Below are 17,788 nucleotides of genomic sequence, written 5' to 3'. Positions count from 1 at the left end.
CAAATACAAAAGGCAAAGCAGAATTATCCTAGTAATTCCAATCTGGCCCTGACAAATATGGTTTCCTTACCAGATTCAGCTGGCTATTTGCTCACCAATTACTCTCCATGCTGTTCCTCATCTCCTGATGAAGACACGCTATGCCAATGGGAGACTGCACTCCCATTGGTATTATTATTCCATCTCAGCAAGAAGTGGAAGCTATGTCGGCAGAAGAGTGTCTCCCGCCAACATAGCGCCAGTGTGGACAGCACAAAACTTGCATTGGGAGGGGGAGAAGGCTTTTTTACATTGCTGAGCAACAGAAGTTGGATCAACTTAAGTGGTAGTGGAGACCTGCCCTAAGAGTGGTTCACCTGTGCAGTGCTATATAACGGTAGCATGGGGCATGAAGCTGACTAGCATGCATATGCGGGCTGAACGGACACTGCTATGAAAAATCTCTGATCAAAGGTGCAGGGGGCACTAGCACATCTTGAGTGGAGCACCCGTAGTGGGGCATACCTCAAAGAACCACAGTTACTACACAAGGTGAGTAACCATTTCGTTTTTTAAAAGTTCACTGGATAATAGCAATGTTTATTTTTAAGCCTTTTTTAATATTTTTATTTAATTAACTTTTAACAGTTGCAGGAAATTATGGGAGTGTTAGGCAATACATAATTAATGACAGTGGACACTGAGATTCAAAAAGGTAAAGCTTTATAACTGTTAAAACACAAGTTGTCATCAACATGTGTCAAAATATACAAAGTAAATATCCTTAAGTCAAATTCTAGTAAATTCTCAAGCAGCATTTTTCTTACTTTACCCAACTGTAAATTTCTGTTATCAGTGGAAATATTTTTTCATCAGTCTGATGAAATTGATGTTTACAGACATTTACCGATAAAATCTAATCCTCCCAAGCCTAAGTATATGCCTACTTGATTTTCCTGAAAATAAGCCATACTTGCTTTCATGGATTTTTAAAGTGATGCCTAAGTCCCATGATATAACAACTGCATCTCTTTCATTTAGTCAATAATCCAGATATGCTAGTCACAATTTTTAATCTGAATAAGATGTGGCCCGGGGGTGCAGGGGTATTCAGTGGTGGTGTATCTGTGTCGGTCCCAGGATATTAGAGAGACATGGTGGGTGAGATAATATCTTCTATTGGACCAACTTCTGTTGGTGAGAGAGACAAGCTTTTGAGCTACTCAGAGCTCTTCTTCAGCTAAATACAACGTCGAACAGATTAGTTTAAGTAGTTAGCACATATTCTAAGGGACCATTCAAGGTGAAGAGGCCTGTTAATATTACTGTAGTCATAGGACAAAAAGGGGAGCTAGTGGGTATGGGATTGTTATAATAAGCCATGGCAAGTCATGCACTGGTTGAGCACCTATCCATCACCCGTAAACAAAATCTGATTGCAATACAGTGATCCTACTGAAATTTCCTCCAAATCTGAGCACATTTTTTTCTCATTTTAGTCACCCCATTTCTTAGAAGATTAGGGTAATTATAGGCCTGTCATTCTGACATCGATCCCAGGCAAGATAATGGAGCAGCTGATATGGGACTCGATTAATAAAGAATTAAAGGAGGATATTATAATTAATGTCAATCAACATGGATTTATGGAAAATAGATCCTTTCAGATTAACTTCATATTTTTTTTATGAGAAGTTTGGTTGATAAAGGTAATAGTATTGATGTAATAGACTTCTGTAATACATTTGACTTGGTACCGCACCACATTTTGATGGGGGGAAAAAAACTAAAAAGATATAAAATCAACATGGTGTATTTTAAATACATTAAAACTGACTAACTAATAAGTCTCAAAATGTAATTGTAAACGGGGAATCGCATCAAGTGGGTATGTTTCTGAGTCCCACAAGGATCGACTCTTGGCCTTACACTAACATTTTTACTGGTTACCTGGAAGAAAACATAAAATCATGACTGATAAAGTTTGCAGATGACTCACACATTGGATACACTCACTGATACAGAGTGATCTGGATCACTCAGTAAGCTGGGCTCAAGCAAACAATATACATTTGAATAACCTAAATGTAAATGTATCCATTTATGAACAAAGAATGTAGGCCATATGTACAAGATGGGGGACTCTATCCTGGGAAGCAGGGATTCTGAGAAAAATTTGGTGGTCCTGGTGGATAATAAGGTAAACATGAGCTCCTAGTGTGGTGCTGTTGCCAAAAAGGGCTAATGCATCCTTGGATGTATAAACAGGAATCTTGAGTAAGAGTAGAGAGGTTATTTTACTTCTGTATTTGGCAAGTGCTGCTAGAATACTGTGTCCAGTTCTGGAAGGATGCCGATAAATTGGAGAGGGTTCTGAGAAGAGCCATGAGAATGATTAAAAGATTAGAAAAATATGCTTTATATAGTAATAGTCACAAAGAGCTTAATCAAAGAGAAGATTAAAGTGTGATTTGGTTAGTCTGTGAGTACCTACATGGGGAACAGATATTTGATAATGAGCTCTTCAGTCTAGTATAGAAAAGTATAACATGAGCTGATGCCTGAAATTTGAAGCTAGTTAAATTCAGACTGGAAATAAGGTGTACATTTTGAACAGTGAGAGTAATTAACCATTAGAACAATGTAGCAAGGGTCCTAGTGGGTTCTCCATCCCTGGCAATTTTTAAATGAAGACTGGATTTTTAGAAAAAATATGCAGTAGGAATTTGTGAAAAATCTGTGACCTGTATTATACAGGATGTCAGATTAGATAATCACAGTGGTTCCTTCTGGCCTTGGAATCTATGTATTGTATCATCTGCTACAGAACTTCAGTGCAATTTTATAAACTGGAAATATCCTTGCCCATAGTCACCAGTATTCCAGGAGGATGTTGTACTGTGGGTAGTAATAATATCAACAGTGTACCAAAAGAGTTGTCTACAATACTTATTCTGTTGCCTTCATGTAACATGGAGGAATGATTCCTGAAACCACAGTACAGCTGTTTTTTAGCAGAAGAGAAAAACTTTGACAATATCTTGGAGAAAAGTTTCCGATACTTTTCATTTCTTTCAACCAGATATGCCAGAATTAGCTTTTGGGGTTTTCCTTCTTCCAGGCCTGGGCGGGAAAAGAGTGCAAAGAGGCAATCAGTTCTAAATTATTTCAAAGTGGATAAAAGATAATAGAGTAAGAGCAATCTAGTGTAACAAGACCTCTGCACAAATATTCATCGGAACACTGGTATATAGTTATCAGGAGGACTATGCTCCCATGTTCTGTTGCACGTGTGGCACTACCATTTCCCTGTTGCCTTCTCCCCTCACCCTTTACTTTCTTGAAAATAATCCTTTTTTTCCTTAAATACATTTAAGCATGAAGCGCTTTGAGTTCTACTGGTGAACAAGAAGTAGGGATTGTGTTATTACCACTGTGATCCTTGTTTTTCGCAGAAGTCTGAACTTCAAAATTGCCATCAGCAGCAATTAGATAGCGAGTACTTGCAAAACTGAACTATGAGCTTAACCCTAGGCACATACAGTTACAGAGCATCCTGTTGTAAAACCATTGTCAGCACTGACAGCGCAGGGTGATCAAGATGATAGGCATTAAGGGTGCTATGAAATTGCTTATATTTAACTGGCTAGGAATGACAGCGCTGCTTTCATTTCTGGGGAGACTCAAACCCTTGTTGTTATTGGAGGACGTTTCATGGAATTAAGAGTTAGAAGTCCAGAGTAGCAGGAGACTTGAGCAAGAATTAATTTAAAATTTCTTAATATAATTTCTTTTTTAGTCCTGTTCAACAGTTTTGTAATTTCTTCTGCCTCTTCAGGCACACAGACAAATGGCCTGGACTTTCAGAAGCAGCCTGTGCCCGTTGGAGGGGCAATCTCTACGGCCCAGGCTCAGGCCTTCCTTGGACACCTTCATCAGGTAAAACAAAGACACTTTTTAAACTGGAGGTGGTTTGGGAAAGAAATGGATGGGGAAAGATTTTTTTTTTTTTCTTCCTGTACAGTTGGCAGCTGAATCCATGAGTAGTGTAGGGGAGCACTGTCATCCTGAGTAGGATGTGAGATTTTTTTTTTCCTGCCTGCTAAATGTTAGAGGCTAGTCATGAATTATTGTACTTGTCTGTAGCCCACATATCAAATACACTGAGAATTATTATTGGGAAATAGCTCTTTTGGGAACTTTTAGATAACAGATGCCACCACAGGGCCATATTATAGATGAGAGTACTTATAATTAAAACACCATATGCCTTTCATAGTTCTTCAAAAAATCTGGCGACAGGCGTAGGAAATGAATACTCTGGAACTGTACAGGCCACTAGGATTTAATATTTACTCCTCTTTGGAAAAGTGTCCATTAGAATCACGGGTGTCCAAAGACAAGGCCAGAATTGGTCTCTTAAGAATTATATTTGCCCAATAACTGTCCCAACATGGACCTGGAACTTGTCAATGCCTAGTTAAAGACAGGAGAGGTGATAGTGAGAGCTACCAGTACACAGTTCAAGTCCTCCTGTTGCTTCCCGTGCTCAAGGAAAGCTTAAAATGATGGAACTAGACAAGCATATCTACAAATTTGAGTAATTTTTAGGAAGATTTATTTCATGGAGTTGTTTTCCTTAGGATATTCAGACTTTTATTTCTCTTAATCGCTTCTCTACAGCCCCTGTTCTTACGGAGTCAAAGCTATACTTCAGAGGAAGGGTGTCTGATCACACTTAGGATCTGAGAACAAATGTCTTTCCCTTCCTTGGCACCAAGTTTAAACTTAAAATTACTGGAACTAATTGGCTGACCCCATGTGTTCAGGGTCTGGGGTTACACAATTGTTACAGTATAATTAAGGTACTCAGGCTTTTGTGTTCACTTTCAAGAGCGCAGAACTGCCATTTTATTGTACTGAGCATTCAGTACTTTTTTGTCACAAAATTATAATTTTCCAAAGGATAGAGGTTTACCTAGGACCTGTGGAATAACAGTGTGAATGTTTGAGTACGCCGAACCAATAGGCTGTTTGAAAATGCCTTTCTTGCACACCTCACTCTCAGTACCCTGAAGGTTGTGTGTTAGTATGGTATGCAAATTCAGGAGCTCTGAATGTCTGTGTTTCCAGTACAGCTTTTTTTAATGTTCATTTGTCATATGAACTTACCTGAAATCAATAACTTCTATCAGGACAATATTTTGTCATCTTGCCCTGAAAAGTATTTTTAAACAGTTGCTAAGACCATAACTTTTTTTGTGACGATGTATGCTGCATTTCTTGAATCTCTAGTTTCAAGAAATCTCCAAGTCTTCTTTTGATACATCTGGCAATGGCCAGTGTCAGGCTGGCTACCACCTTAGATATGAAGTATTAGTGTCTTCCATTATAGGAATTCTTAGTGGTGACAGCTGGGATTACTCTCAAGATGGGGTGCTTTGCTGACCAATGCCAAATACAATACAAGGTGCCGTTCAGAAACAGGCTTATAAAATACTCTAATAAGAAAGTGTGTGCATAGGGGTATGGAGATGGGTGTGGGAGAGAGAGAACAACACGATCTATGTTCAAGTGTGTGCTGGCTGCACTTAAGAGACCTAAGTTTGTCAGGTCAACCTTTAGTGCTGAGAAAGATAAAAATAATTATATCCAGGCCATTTCACTAGGACAGCAGTTTGATTAGGCTGTTTGGGCTGTATGTTGTTGAAATCTCAGAACACAACAGGCAAGGCAAATTAAACTTAACTTCTAGATATGAGCTCTGTTTGGCAACAGAGGAAATGCAGAAGACCTTGTAGAATCCCACCCAGGAACGTATGAAACATTTCAAGAGATGACTCTGTAAGGTCAGAGCTGCCACAGCATGGAATTTTTGTATCTGGATCTGAATTAAAGCTCTCCAACCCACACAAGCCAACAGGAAAGCAAGTATAGTTAAATATGTTATTACTCTCATGCAACACATCTCAGTATAGGAATGTCTTCCTTTTCTTAAAGGACAGCATACCACATTTGATCATTTGTTTTTCTTGTACGCATTATGTGTTTCCTGGTTCCCAGTAAAGCAGTGGATTTCAAGCATAGTCAGTGACAAAATAGTCTATAGGCTATAATCCTGCCCTTTGGAAGAATTGGCAATTACGTAACATTCGTCCTTCTTAGTAAGAGTGATGCTGATGATGGTAATATGAATAGAGTTATTGAAGCTGACTACAGTATATGAGCATATAATTTACGTGGTAACAGGAGAGAGAATCTTTTTCCTGTTCATAATATTTTTGTCTCTATCTTGCTCTTTAAAATCCCAAGTTCTGGAATGTGGCTTTCATTTCATTTTCCTGCTCCCCCATTCCCCTCCCCCAAAACACTTTCCTGGGAGTATTGGCCCAGGTCATCGATCTCAAAAATTGAATTTGAGTTTGAGTACACCTCAGTCAATGCTGCCCTTGTTAAGGGTATCCTGTCCTCTGTGTGTAATTTTCTATTTGCAGCGTTTAGGGACAGTGAGAGTGCCTGGGTGGTGGACTGATGGGTGAGAACAGTTTTTATGTGATATAAGAGGTTTCTGCTGCATGTGTAAATTCCCATTGTGTGATGTAAGGAAGGTGGTGAATGCAGCATGCGTATTTGGGGGAATGCCTGTTCTGAAGTTAAGAAGTTGATTATTAGGGTTTTCATTTTAAGAATGTAGGAGATTTCTGCATAAACATTATATTTCCCAAAGAAGACTCACCCACCCAAAAATGCTCCTTTCATAGTCAGATTCACATCACTATCCAGAGGTCCGAAACTGACAGAATCTTTTCTCAGTAAGAGGTGGACAGATAACACTGTGCAAGGTCCATATAGACTTGTGTCTAATATTTCTCAGCACTACCCCTACTTTCAGCTACTGCAGAATGTTTTAGGGGGTCTTTCATCTTTCAAAGCTTTATATGACCTTTACTTCACTTCATCTCAGTTCTTTGCACTGTGTTGTAGGTCCAGCTCGCTGGAACAAGTTTACAGGCTGCTGCTCAGTCCTTAAATGTACAGGTAAGGACTGCCCCTCCTTCTCCCATTCTCCATCAAGTATCTGTTTCATTAAAGATAGTTTTCAGACTGCGATCTATCCCATTCTAAATTACATTTGCTTGGGTTTGTAAAATAAGAGAGGTTGAACAGTAATAGTTTCACAGCTGCAGAACAGATTGGGTGATGGTCAGCAATAGGAGCTGGTTAATTCATTGATGCTAATAATTTTGTGTCAGAGGTTAGTGGCTGTTGTAAATAGTTCTCATGCTTCATTTCAAACTCCAATAATCTCACATGTTCCTTGATTCCAACCTTATTTTAATCATAGATTACTTTGCGAGCTGTTTTTGAAAGCTGAACATAGGGGGCCGATGTAGCACTGATTTTTAAGGTTGCTGATGTGGATCACTTGGGTTTCCTACAGCATCAAGTAAATTATACCTAGTAATTTAAAAATAAACTGGGCTACTTGCTCCTCATTGATCTGCATGGTATAGCAAAGCATTCAAACTTTGTGTGATGCAGTATGCTCCGTAGCATTTCAATCAACCTACTGCTTCCTTTCAATACAATATTCAAGCAACATGCCTTGCCGAAAGGGGAAAGGGATGTAGTTTTATTGAAAACTGGTTTCAATACTGCAGTATACTAAAGAAATGGGATAGTGCATTCTATGAAGCCAAATAGAACATGGACCCAGTTACATGTGATGATGCTTTAGAAAGAAGGGGAAATACAGTGATCTTCCTTTTTAAGAGAAAGGAGGCAGAAAATTGCCTTGGTTGCCATGGTAAACTTCCATCCCTGAGAGAGATGTTGGCAAACAGGCTGTATCACTAGTGCAGAATGTTTACAGTCCTATGCTGTAATTATCTCTCAGTGACTGGCAGAATTAATCAGAGGCTTTATGTTAATTAGCCTCCTCTGCAGTCCCCAAAACAGGTGGTGGAAAATATGCAAATCTATGCAGAATTTTAATACTCTGCATAACCAGTTTTAATTACCATAAAACCCTCTCTTTCCTCCTCAAACACTTTCTTGCATTTCCTCCCTCATGGCTGCAGTATTCTCTTCTCCATTTTAAAAAAAAACAACTAATTTTAAGTAAAACACACTGCACAGTTATATAAATGCTTAATTTTTTATTTTAAGACCATTCGTGTTGAGCTTCTTGCTAGATTTAGTGAAGCATATGAGGGAATTTCAAGCCAGTCCCCCTAGCATTCTGTTGACTTAATGTCCTTAATGCAGATGTTTGAAAAACATATCCTCTCTTCACTCCATTGTTCTGGATTTTAGTCCATGAATAATTTTAAGTGCTTTGCGGTGGGCAAATATTTTTTCTTTGTGGTAAAAAGTAGCATCAACTTCAGTGATGCTGCAGCAAACAAAGTGAGATCTGAAAATATTTCAGGTACAAAAGAACTGAGTGTTTTATTTTATTTTAACCCTAAGCTGTGTTAGCTACACACGTTGGAGCAGTCGTAGCTGAGATGGTGGGCAGAAAGAGCCATTTCTTAAACCCACTCTTAAAATGAACCCAAGGGCTTTTTGTATGCAGATGAAAGATTTTGATTTACAGTGTAGAGATAGTAGTGTACACATTAACATCTGTTTTACACTATAAAGAGTTATATTTTTTTCCTAGTCTAAATCTAATGAAGAATCTGGGGACACCCAGCAGCCAAGCCAGCCTTCCCAGCAGCCTTCAGTGCAGGCGGCCATACCCCAGACCCAGCTCATGCTGGCCGGAGGACAGATCACTGGGGTAAGGTTTACCCAAGAGAATTGTAGTAAGCCTCCTGTCTGGCAGTACTGCTATCATTCGTCATCCAATTAGAATCGCCCACCAACAGATAGTAGAGTGGCTGTCCAAGGTTACTGTCATTTCATTAAAGAGAAACTTTCACACAGGTGGCAAAGGGAGCGAGAACATTTTTATATAAAAAGCAGTCTGCTTGTCAGTAGTTCTTAGTGCCTGGTGTTTGTTGGAGAAATGTGTATTACAATATTAGAATTTCTTGGTTCCTATTCATTCTCTCCTACTTGACCTTGCAATGAAATCAGAACTCTAGGTTTGACATTAGACTATTGTAGAAGTCACGGATAGCAGAAAGTCAACATTTTGACTTTACTGTGGGACCATATAGAAGCATAAGAGGGAAACACCATGTCAAAATGCGGGTACATGTGTAGCAAAAGTGATGGAAACTTTATATCCCCAAACTTTTAAAATATTTTGCAAAGGGCATAAAGTTCGTGTTTTCTGAGCAACTCGATCTTTAGATATCATCAACCTTTTTGCTTACGCTCACAGAATTCAACCCCTCCATTTAACCTGTCAGTCTTGATTTTTCTAGAGTTTTTTGTTTGTTTTAAATAGTAAAGTTTTGGGGGTGTGGAAGTTTGGTGTTTTTTGTTTTTGTTTTTTTTTAGGGGTAGTTGTGCTTGTGGCAACTGCCAGAAGTGTTTAAAATGAATTAGAAAAACAAACTTGAGAGAGGATTGGTTTGGTTGGAGAAGTTATTTCCATTTCATCAGCTCTTCAGATTGAGGGTTTGCCCATGTATGGGGTATTAGGAGGTTATTCCATCAATGCATTGGGTCTATGATTTAAATTGTTGGGTGAGGTCACCTGCAAACTTGAATGATGCCATGTCTAATTCAGTCCTGTTTGCTGCAGAATCCTCAAAGTAGAATAGCTGTGTAAATGATCCAAGCCCACATTTAATGGGTTTTGTTTAATTTAGTTTGTATTTTACTATGTTAAAGTACATTTGCTTTCAACAACAACAAAAATTACATAGTGGAAGGAAGTTATTAAAACCTATTCTAAATAAGTCATTTTTGTTTTGTCTGATGAATGTCTGTGGTACTGAGACATTAAAAACTCCAGGTTTGTGTAGATGAGGATTGTATTAAATACGGACATCAGGATTCATTTATATGTAAAGGAGAGACTAGCTACCTGTTTCATAGAGATAATGTGTGTTTGGAAGATGAAGGGATGTAAACTTGCCAACTCTATTCTGTTTTTTTGGGGTTTTTTTTAAAGTCAGATGGGAGGGGAGACTTGGAGTGAAACAAATGGAGCTCATATTCTTCACTTATATCTTAGGGCATAATGGAAATGATGGAATATGGCAGGGATTCATGCTAATGTGAAGCAGCTGGGGTGTTATCAGTTCATTCAGTAGCCATAGCCAGCACTCCTGCTTTTCTTTCATCTGGCTAATCACTTGCTGCTCTGTTTGGTGTACATTTCCTTTCAAATCCTGTCAGGGCTGATTCTTTCTTTTTGCCTGCTAGTTAATTACCTTTTTGCATGAACCTTGGAGTAGATCTGTGGAGAAGCTTGCGTGATTCCTCAGGTTCTGATTGCAGCATAACACTTAGTTTCAGTGCTTCTACTAAAATTGTGCTGTAGGTTGATTGCTATGTTACGTTGAATAGCCAGCTGCCCTTACATAAGGTGCCTTGGTTGGCCAATGTCCGTTACCTGATTAATAGCTGGTAGTTTGTAATGGGAACAATTCTTTCTGCTGTTAATGACTGTTTGTTCTAATTTTTTCTAGCTCACGTTGACGCCAGCCCAGCAGCAGTTATTATTACAACAGGCACAGGCACAGTTGCTGGCGGCTGCAGTGCAGCATTCAGCCAGTCAGCAGCACAGCGCTGCAGGCGCCACCATCTCGGCCTCCGCTGCGACGCCGATGACGCAGATTCCTCTTTCTCAGCCAATACAGATTGCACAGGTGAGCACTGGGGCTTGTGTGGGTTGACGGAAGCAGATTTAACCTAAAAAAACACACCCACTTGTTCAAGTGGCTTCTATATATTTTTACTTGTGGGATCACAGACTTCCAGAATCTTGTGTTGAGCAGTGTCCCCTGGGATCACTCATTCCTCTCTTCTTCTCACCCCTTCATGGAGGACTTCAGGGGATCCAAAAAGGTGTGTCCCCAACTATCCCTTAGTTCTATTTCAGTGCTTATGGTGCCACAAACTTTTATCACACACCTTGTCCTCAACACTTCCCTTGTTGTTTTTCACTTTTTTTTTTTTTTTCTTTTTGGGACCTATTTTTGTTTGTAGTTAGTTAGTTTTTCTTAAGAAAGAGGGGAAAGAAACAATGCCCGTATGAAATGGGAATTGTAGGACGAACAAGAGCAGGAAGGTGGCCTTGTACCCCCACTGACTTGGAAGGCTCTTCATGCTAAGTCAGCTATGTGCTGGACTTAACTCACCACACCGGCTGTGTTCTTCATGCCAGTGTCTCAAAGGTTCCTTGATCCATCCTGGTGCATCAGGTCCAGCATCAGAGATACAGCACCCTTTGTCACTGGAGAACTGCTTGCCAAAATGATTCTGGTGCCTGGATCCACCCTGGTTGAAGTCTTGTACTGAGGGTCTGGCACCCTTATTTCTAAAGAACTCCTAACCAAAGTGAATATGTGCCTGGCAGGAGTGGAAGTGAAGTCCTTGGGTCTGTCCAGGATGACATAGTCCACTGTGGAGGACTTGGCACCATTAATTCTGTGCTTAACATGTACTGTGTGGAAGTCTCTAGATCCCTCCAGACATGAGTAACCAAATGTGGATCACAAGGTTCTCTAATGAAACCTGTTGCTGGCCTCATCTTCAACATGGAGGCCCAGTGTCTTGGAAATTATAGTTCTTAGCATGCAATATTTTATCTTGATCTGAGTAACCTGGCTGCATGGTATCCTGCAACCTATAGTCTCCACATGCTGCACCGGCTGGTAGCACCACTTACTGTGCAGCTGTTTCTGAGCCCAGGTTTAAAAATTGTTGTTGTTTGCTTTGAGAATCCGTAGCTCCCCCATGCTTTGGTGCCAGGGCTTGCAGTTTGGACGTGGGGTCACAGATGTGTTTTGTTTTAGGTTTGTTTTTTTGTTTTGTTTTTTCTTCTGTGAAAATCTGTCAACATTTGGGCAAGTTACAGTGTTTGAAAAATTGCAGTTCTCACATGTTCAGTAGACGTCTTAGATTTTAGCAGTTCAGTTCCCCAGAGATTCCATCCACACTTGACATATTCCGGCCTGGGGCTGAACAGGATTTTCTCTACAATTGCAGCTCTGGGCTGCACTAGACTATCTTGGGTCTAGTCTCAGTCACTGGAACTGAGAGCCCAGAGACTTCTCTCCTATGCTTTCAATCACTCCCTGCTGAGGATGGAGGAGGAAGGTGCCTGATATGAATGCAGAGAAGAAAAGAGCCAGACGTGGGGGAGGATTGGAGGGAGTAATTTGGACAAAGAGCCTGATTGAGGTAGAAAGGGAAGATGGGGTTTGGAGGCTGGCCAAGGGGTTCTAGGGAGAGAGACTGGGCCTGGGAGCCTCATGTGGAGACTAGGCCTGTCTGCTGCAGGGACTGGGAGTGGCTGGGCATGGAGATTTAGACTGCGAATGAGTAGAGTGGAAGAAAGGATCTGCAAAGAGCTGGGGTGAATTGGAACTTAGTGGGCAAAAAGACTGAGACAAGGCATTTAGGTGGGCAGATGGACAGGACACTAGATAGGGTGAGGAGTCCAGTGAGAAAATTAGCGATAGGCAATGTGGGGGAGGGCAGATTGGAGGACAGGTGGTAAAGACAAACAGATCAGGTGAGCCAGGAAGGAGGGGGTAGGAGATTGAGACTAAGTAAGGAGACTGGGGGAAAAGAGCTGGGGGCTGGGTGGGAACTGGGAATGGCTGAGTGAGGAGACTGGGACTAGGAGTCCAGATAGGTCAGAGTAGGATTTGATGGACAAGGAGAATGCAACTGGGATGAAAAACTTGAGTGCATATTGCGACTAGCTGGATGAGAATAGGTCTGGGATGAAGACACGGAACAGAGACATGTTGGAGAGGACTAGGTAGAAGAGGTCACACTTTGGGGCAATGGGCAGAAGAGTTTGTGCAAACTAGAGCATACTCCTCTCCCCACCGCAGAGTGGGACCCAAGATTCCTGACACTCACCATTCCTCTGCTGTCAGCAAATATCTGTGAAACCCACTGACAGTGTCCTCTCCTCTTTTAGTACTGGTTCACTTAGAGGATGAGAACCTACTACTGCTATCAGTTAAACCATAATCTGAAGTGGCAAAGGTCTGTGCAATGAATCTAAATGTTGCAACCCTGCTGATGACTCATGTGGGTGTCAATATGATGCCACATGAATAAGGGGGAGGGATAGCTCAGTGGTTTGAGCATTGGCCTGCTAAACCCAGGGTTGTGAGTTCAGTCCTTGAGGGGGCCATTTAGGGATCTGGGGCAAAAATCAGTACTTGGTCCTGCTAGTGAAGGTAGGGGGCTGGACTCAATGACCTTTCAGGGTCCCTTCCAATTCTAGGAGATTGGTATTTCTCCAATTATAAAAAAAAAGGGTTTGTTTTTTTTCCATGAAAATTCAGGAACTTGCATACAAAACTGTTAAAAGAACGTTATTAAGACTGCATAAATAAACACTCAGAAATTAGGAAATGCCAGTATTAAGGTTGCCTTCGTGTGCTTATGCATTATGATATAGTCTTTAATTACATGATTGCATACCACTTATTCTTGAGGGCCCCTGTCTCATTCAATGCACAGGATAGAACTTCTCAGGTTGCGTAATAGAGGTGTCTGCTGTCTGTAGGACCTCTGCTTCATCTTTTTGCAGAAGCTGGAAAGTGATAGATCAGGAGTCAGCAACCTTTCAGAAGTGGTGTGCCATGTCTTCATTTATTCACTCTAATTTAAGGTTTCGCGTGCCTGTCATACATTTTAATGTTTTTAGAAGGTCTCTTTCTCTAAGTCTATAATATATAACTAAACTATTGTTGTTGTATGCAAAGTTAATAAGGTTTTTAAAATGTTTAAGAAGCTTAATTTAAAATTAAATTAAAATGCAGAGCCCCCCGGACCGGTGGCCAAGACCCGGGCAGTGTGAGTGCCATTGAAAATCAGCTCGTGTGCCGCTTTCGGCATGCGTGCCATAGGTTGCCTACCCTTGTGATAGATAGTGAATGAGGGAGGAGATTGCAGGAAGAGAAAGGACCTTATGGTTAAGGAAGCTGAATGCTCCCCTTGCAGAACTGAATTCTAGAGTCTTTCCTTGCCCTTGCCACAGAGTTCCTGTGTGATTCTCGGCAAGTCACTTAAACCAAATTTTTCGCAGGTGATCACTAACTGTATTTCTCATTTTGTGGGTGCTGAACTTGCAATCGGGGGGCTGATTTATAGAAGTGCTGAGTACTCCCATTAACATCAGGTGCAACTCTGAACTGTGCTTTCAACATGTGAAGTGCTATATAATGCTAGGTACTCTGAAAAATTAAGTTCTAGGCATCTAAAATTGGGTAGCAAAAATTGATGGGTACCTTTTTACATTCATCTCTTTGTTCCTCAGTTCCCCATCTATAAATATGGATACCACCACCACCTAATTTTACAGGGGTGCTATAAAAATCAAGTTTGTGAAGCTATAGTGATGAGCACAGTATAGTAGTCCCGGAAGATATTAATTCTGTGTTTAGAGGAGGATTTGAATAGTGTGCAGTAAGACAGACCTTTAGCCATACACTGACCAAGGAGGAAACAAAATATTGAATAGCTGCTCATCAATCAAGCACAGTCTATCTTGTGCGCTGAATGAGGCTGCAGTCCTATGGAAGAAATAGTATGTGATCATGCAAGTAAAGATTGTATCATAATGCATATACACAAGGGGACTGAATTTGGATTGCACAGGCAATCTTAATTCTGGCATTTCCTGACTGTTGACTTTACAATTAATGTTCTTTTAACATAGATTTTTGGTATGTAATTATAAATTAACTGCATTCTATCCTCTTTATGAAATGTAGGTGTGACCCTTGGCTTCCTAGTAAAATGAAAGTGCACCCCTGTGTGGGGCATAGTTGAGAGACTCTGGAAAACTTGTATCCTCTGCAGTTGCAGGTGGATGAGACCAGGCTCTCCATTCCATCTTAACAGTGATCTGTAAACAGCATGCAGGTTTGCTTATTTGCATTGCTATTGTAAACACAGAGCTGATTACCAAAATAGCCGACTGTTTGTTTTAATTGATGATTCTTGAATAATTGATTAACTGGCAGATTTCTGCAGCAGGGGGATTACCGTATTTATTTTAATTAACTAATTGCACAAGCATGGCTTCTTTAATGTGCTCTGCAGTCAACACAAGACATCTACTGCGGAGATGTGGGTAAGATTGTTGGTGCTACTGCAGAAGTACCACTAACAATTGTACCAAGTTTTGAGTATCTAGATACTGGGCCTTTTGTTCATCTTCTGTTGGGATCTGTGGTGAATATTTGAATGAAATAAATGTCAGAGGGAGAGAAATCTTTAGGTTAGTACATGGGTTATATGTAGGCGTAATGGTATGGAGCTCAGAGAACTTCAGATAGAATAGCTTCATCCTGGAAAGATCTATCTAGTTATGGAATAGTCTCCTAAAGGAAGTGATGGAAATCGCATCAGATTTGACAAACTATCATAAATTGTATGCTCTAGAAACCATCGTGTTAGCTCTTTGCATAGACTAGATGACCTAAGCGTTTATCCCATCTAATTTCTTCTGTTCTCGTGCTGATGAAATACAAGCTTGCCATAGAGAAAAATGAGATCTGAATAGGAAAACATGATCAGTGGTTGTTTACTTAGTCATTAAAGTGAGAATTATAATAGTGCTATAATTACCTGAAAAATAAAACATACTTGCATTAGGAATAGGCATAAATAACAGAAGTTGAATGAGTCCGAGAGGCACCTCTCTTCAACAAGCTCTTCCAACCAGCATTGCTAGCAACATAGCTAGGGTGAAGTTCCCAGTTCAAAGAAGGCTGAGCCAAGATGTTAGTTACTGAGACAAAGATTAGGAGAATGGCACTGGTTATATCAAGTTTCTATCTTCATAGCTAAGATGACTCAAAGCAAGACCATTTCTCACCTATGCTCTCCTAACCCTCTGGTGGTGTGCAAGGTTACTACCTGTCCTGGATTTATGATAGCTGGTTCTTTATGCCATTCCCATGATGTAGAGCTGCACCATAGTGGCTCCAATGGCATATGACAAAATAATCTTGTCAAGTATTATAATAAATAAATCCTCACTACTGTGTGGGTTTGAGCAGAGAAAGAAGAATAGAACACTACTACAAATCACATACTTCAGTGCAACTTCTGACATTGCTACAATGGCCACAGACATGATTTGTTTGGTGCAGTTTCCAGATTTTGTACTAATTCAAATATTACTATGTAAACTGATTTCCAAACAGTTAAAACCAAAAATACTGTTTTAATGCAACTTTAAGTTTGCACAATTGGCATTCAAAAATGATGAAATGTGGAAATTACTATTGAAAAGGCAACCTTAACTCTTCCTCCTGGCAATCTTAAATAACCCGAGTTCATTCTATAAAATAATATATACATTTTCTGTCCCATCCTTAAATTCATGTATGTCTGAGATAAATTTATAAATATTGTAAAGAGTTTAAATGCCAAGGATGGAGAGGAATTATTTAGACTGAGACCTGGAACTAGAATGATAGATGAGACTAGACTGGGAATGAGATTTAATTGTCAAAGGGAAAATTTATGCCAAATATCTCAAACTCTCAGGCATAAAGTTTATTAGGCTTTGGAAGCCCTGTTGTTTGGAATTTTTAAAGCTATACTGGAAAAATAGAGTATATGCTGTAGGGAACAATCCTGCACTTGCAGAGAAAGAGATTGCATGACCTAACAGGTCTTATCCAAGATCATAGCCAGCCAAAAAAAAGTAGATGACTACTATAGACACTGTGGGAAGGTGCAAAGAAGAGCAGTCACCGGCTCCCAAACATCCTAATATATTTTTTCATGAAATGAACATAGAAAATATAATTGGGTCCCATCTACAGTTCCGAAGCTAAACTCTGTTAATCCACGTTCCCAAAGTACAATAGTCCAGTTAAAGAGTGTAGGGCAGTTTGGGAACAAGATGAGCTTGAGTCCTTTCTGTATATGAAAAGTAACTCCACTGACATACGTAAAGTTACACTGGGGTAAAACTGGTGCAAGTTCAGAAGCAGATCTGTAGTTTAAACACAGCTTACTCCGATCTTCACTGAGACTCAACAGTGTTTAAAGTTACTCATGTCAACAGGAGCATCCATTTTTTAACTGAGTCTCACACTTGCTAGATTTCATAGCATAGGCAAGAAATAAATCCATATGTTTTCTTACCTCTCTGCCTCTTGGATTCAGTGTTGTCTGCCTTGTTCTCTTCCTTCCCACTCTTTCCTTAAATGTAGTGCTCTCCCCACTTCTGAGATCTCTGTTCTTGGTTCTTCCCCAACTCCCCTGAGGTGGGCTACCTGTTCTTTTTTCTGGTGTTTCCCTTCATTCCTTTGTCTATACCCTCTTCTCTAGATTCTCTCCAGCACCCCTAATTGAGGGTCCCATTTCTCTCTCAGTTCCCAGAACCCCCCATCCTTTGGTCTCTCTTGATTTCTATTTCCCCTGGAGTGTCTTTTCCCAAGAGTTTTTGGCTTCCTGCATCGCCCTGTAACTCTCTTCACCTCCTCCTTCCCCTGCATCTGCTCCTCACAACCAAGTGGTCTTGAGGCTCTCTCCATGGTGGTGATCTGTTCAGAAGTTGCTTATTCCTTTCTGTAACAGTAACCAATGGAATCCTGGATACTGACCCCTGTCATGTGGCAAAGGTTTAACCTTATGTATAGCATGTGTCTGGGGCCAAGAAATAAAGCACTTCTGGATCTCATAGCATTATTAA

At 40.3% G+C, this 17,788-nt stretch overlaps 1 protein-coding gene across 2 annotated transcripts in view; it reads left to right on the top strand.

Annotated features, from left to right (window-relative positions):
* POU2F1 (POU class 2 homeobox 1) overlaps nt 1-17,788 on the top strand; it is a 216,109-nt gene that overhangs the window by 107,090 nt on the left and 91,231 nt on the right. For both annotated transcript variants that reach the window (XM_050958002.1, XM_050957992.1), the window contains exons 3-6: nt 3,818-3,918; nt 6,964-7,017; nt 8,645-8,764; nt 10,572-10,751. In XM_050958002.1, the coding sequence (XP_050813959.1) occupies nt 3,818-3,918; nt 6,964-7,017; nt 8,645-8,764; nt 10,572-10,751 (455 nt within the window). The remainder of the gene's footprint in view (nt 1-3,817; nt 3,919-6,963; nt 7,018-8,644; nt 8,765-10,571; nt 10,752-17,788) is intronic.

This window comes from Gopherus flavomarginatus, chromosome 1 (genome assembly GCF_025201925.1).
Source record: "Gopherus flavomarginatus isolate rGopFla2 chromosome 1, rGopFla2.mat.asm, whole genome shotgun sequence".
In the NCBI taxonomy this organism is placed as follows: domain Eukaryota; kingdom Metazoa; phylum Chordata; order Testudines; family Testudinidae; genus Gopherus; species Gopherus flavomarginatus.
This window is presented reverse-complemented; position numbering and strand designations above follow the sequence as displayed.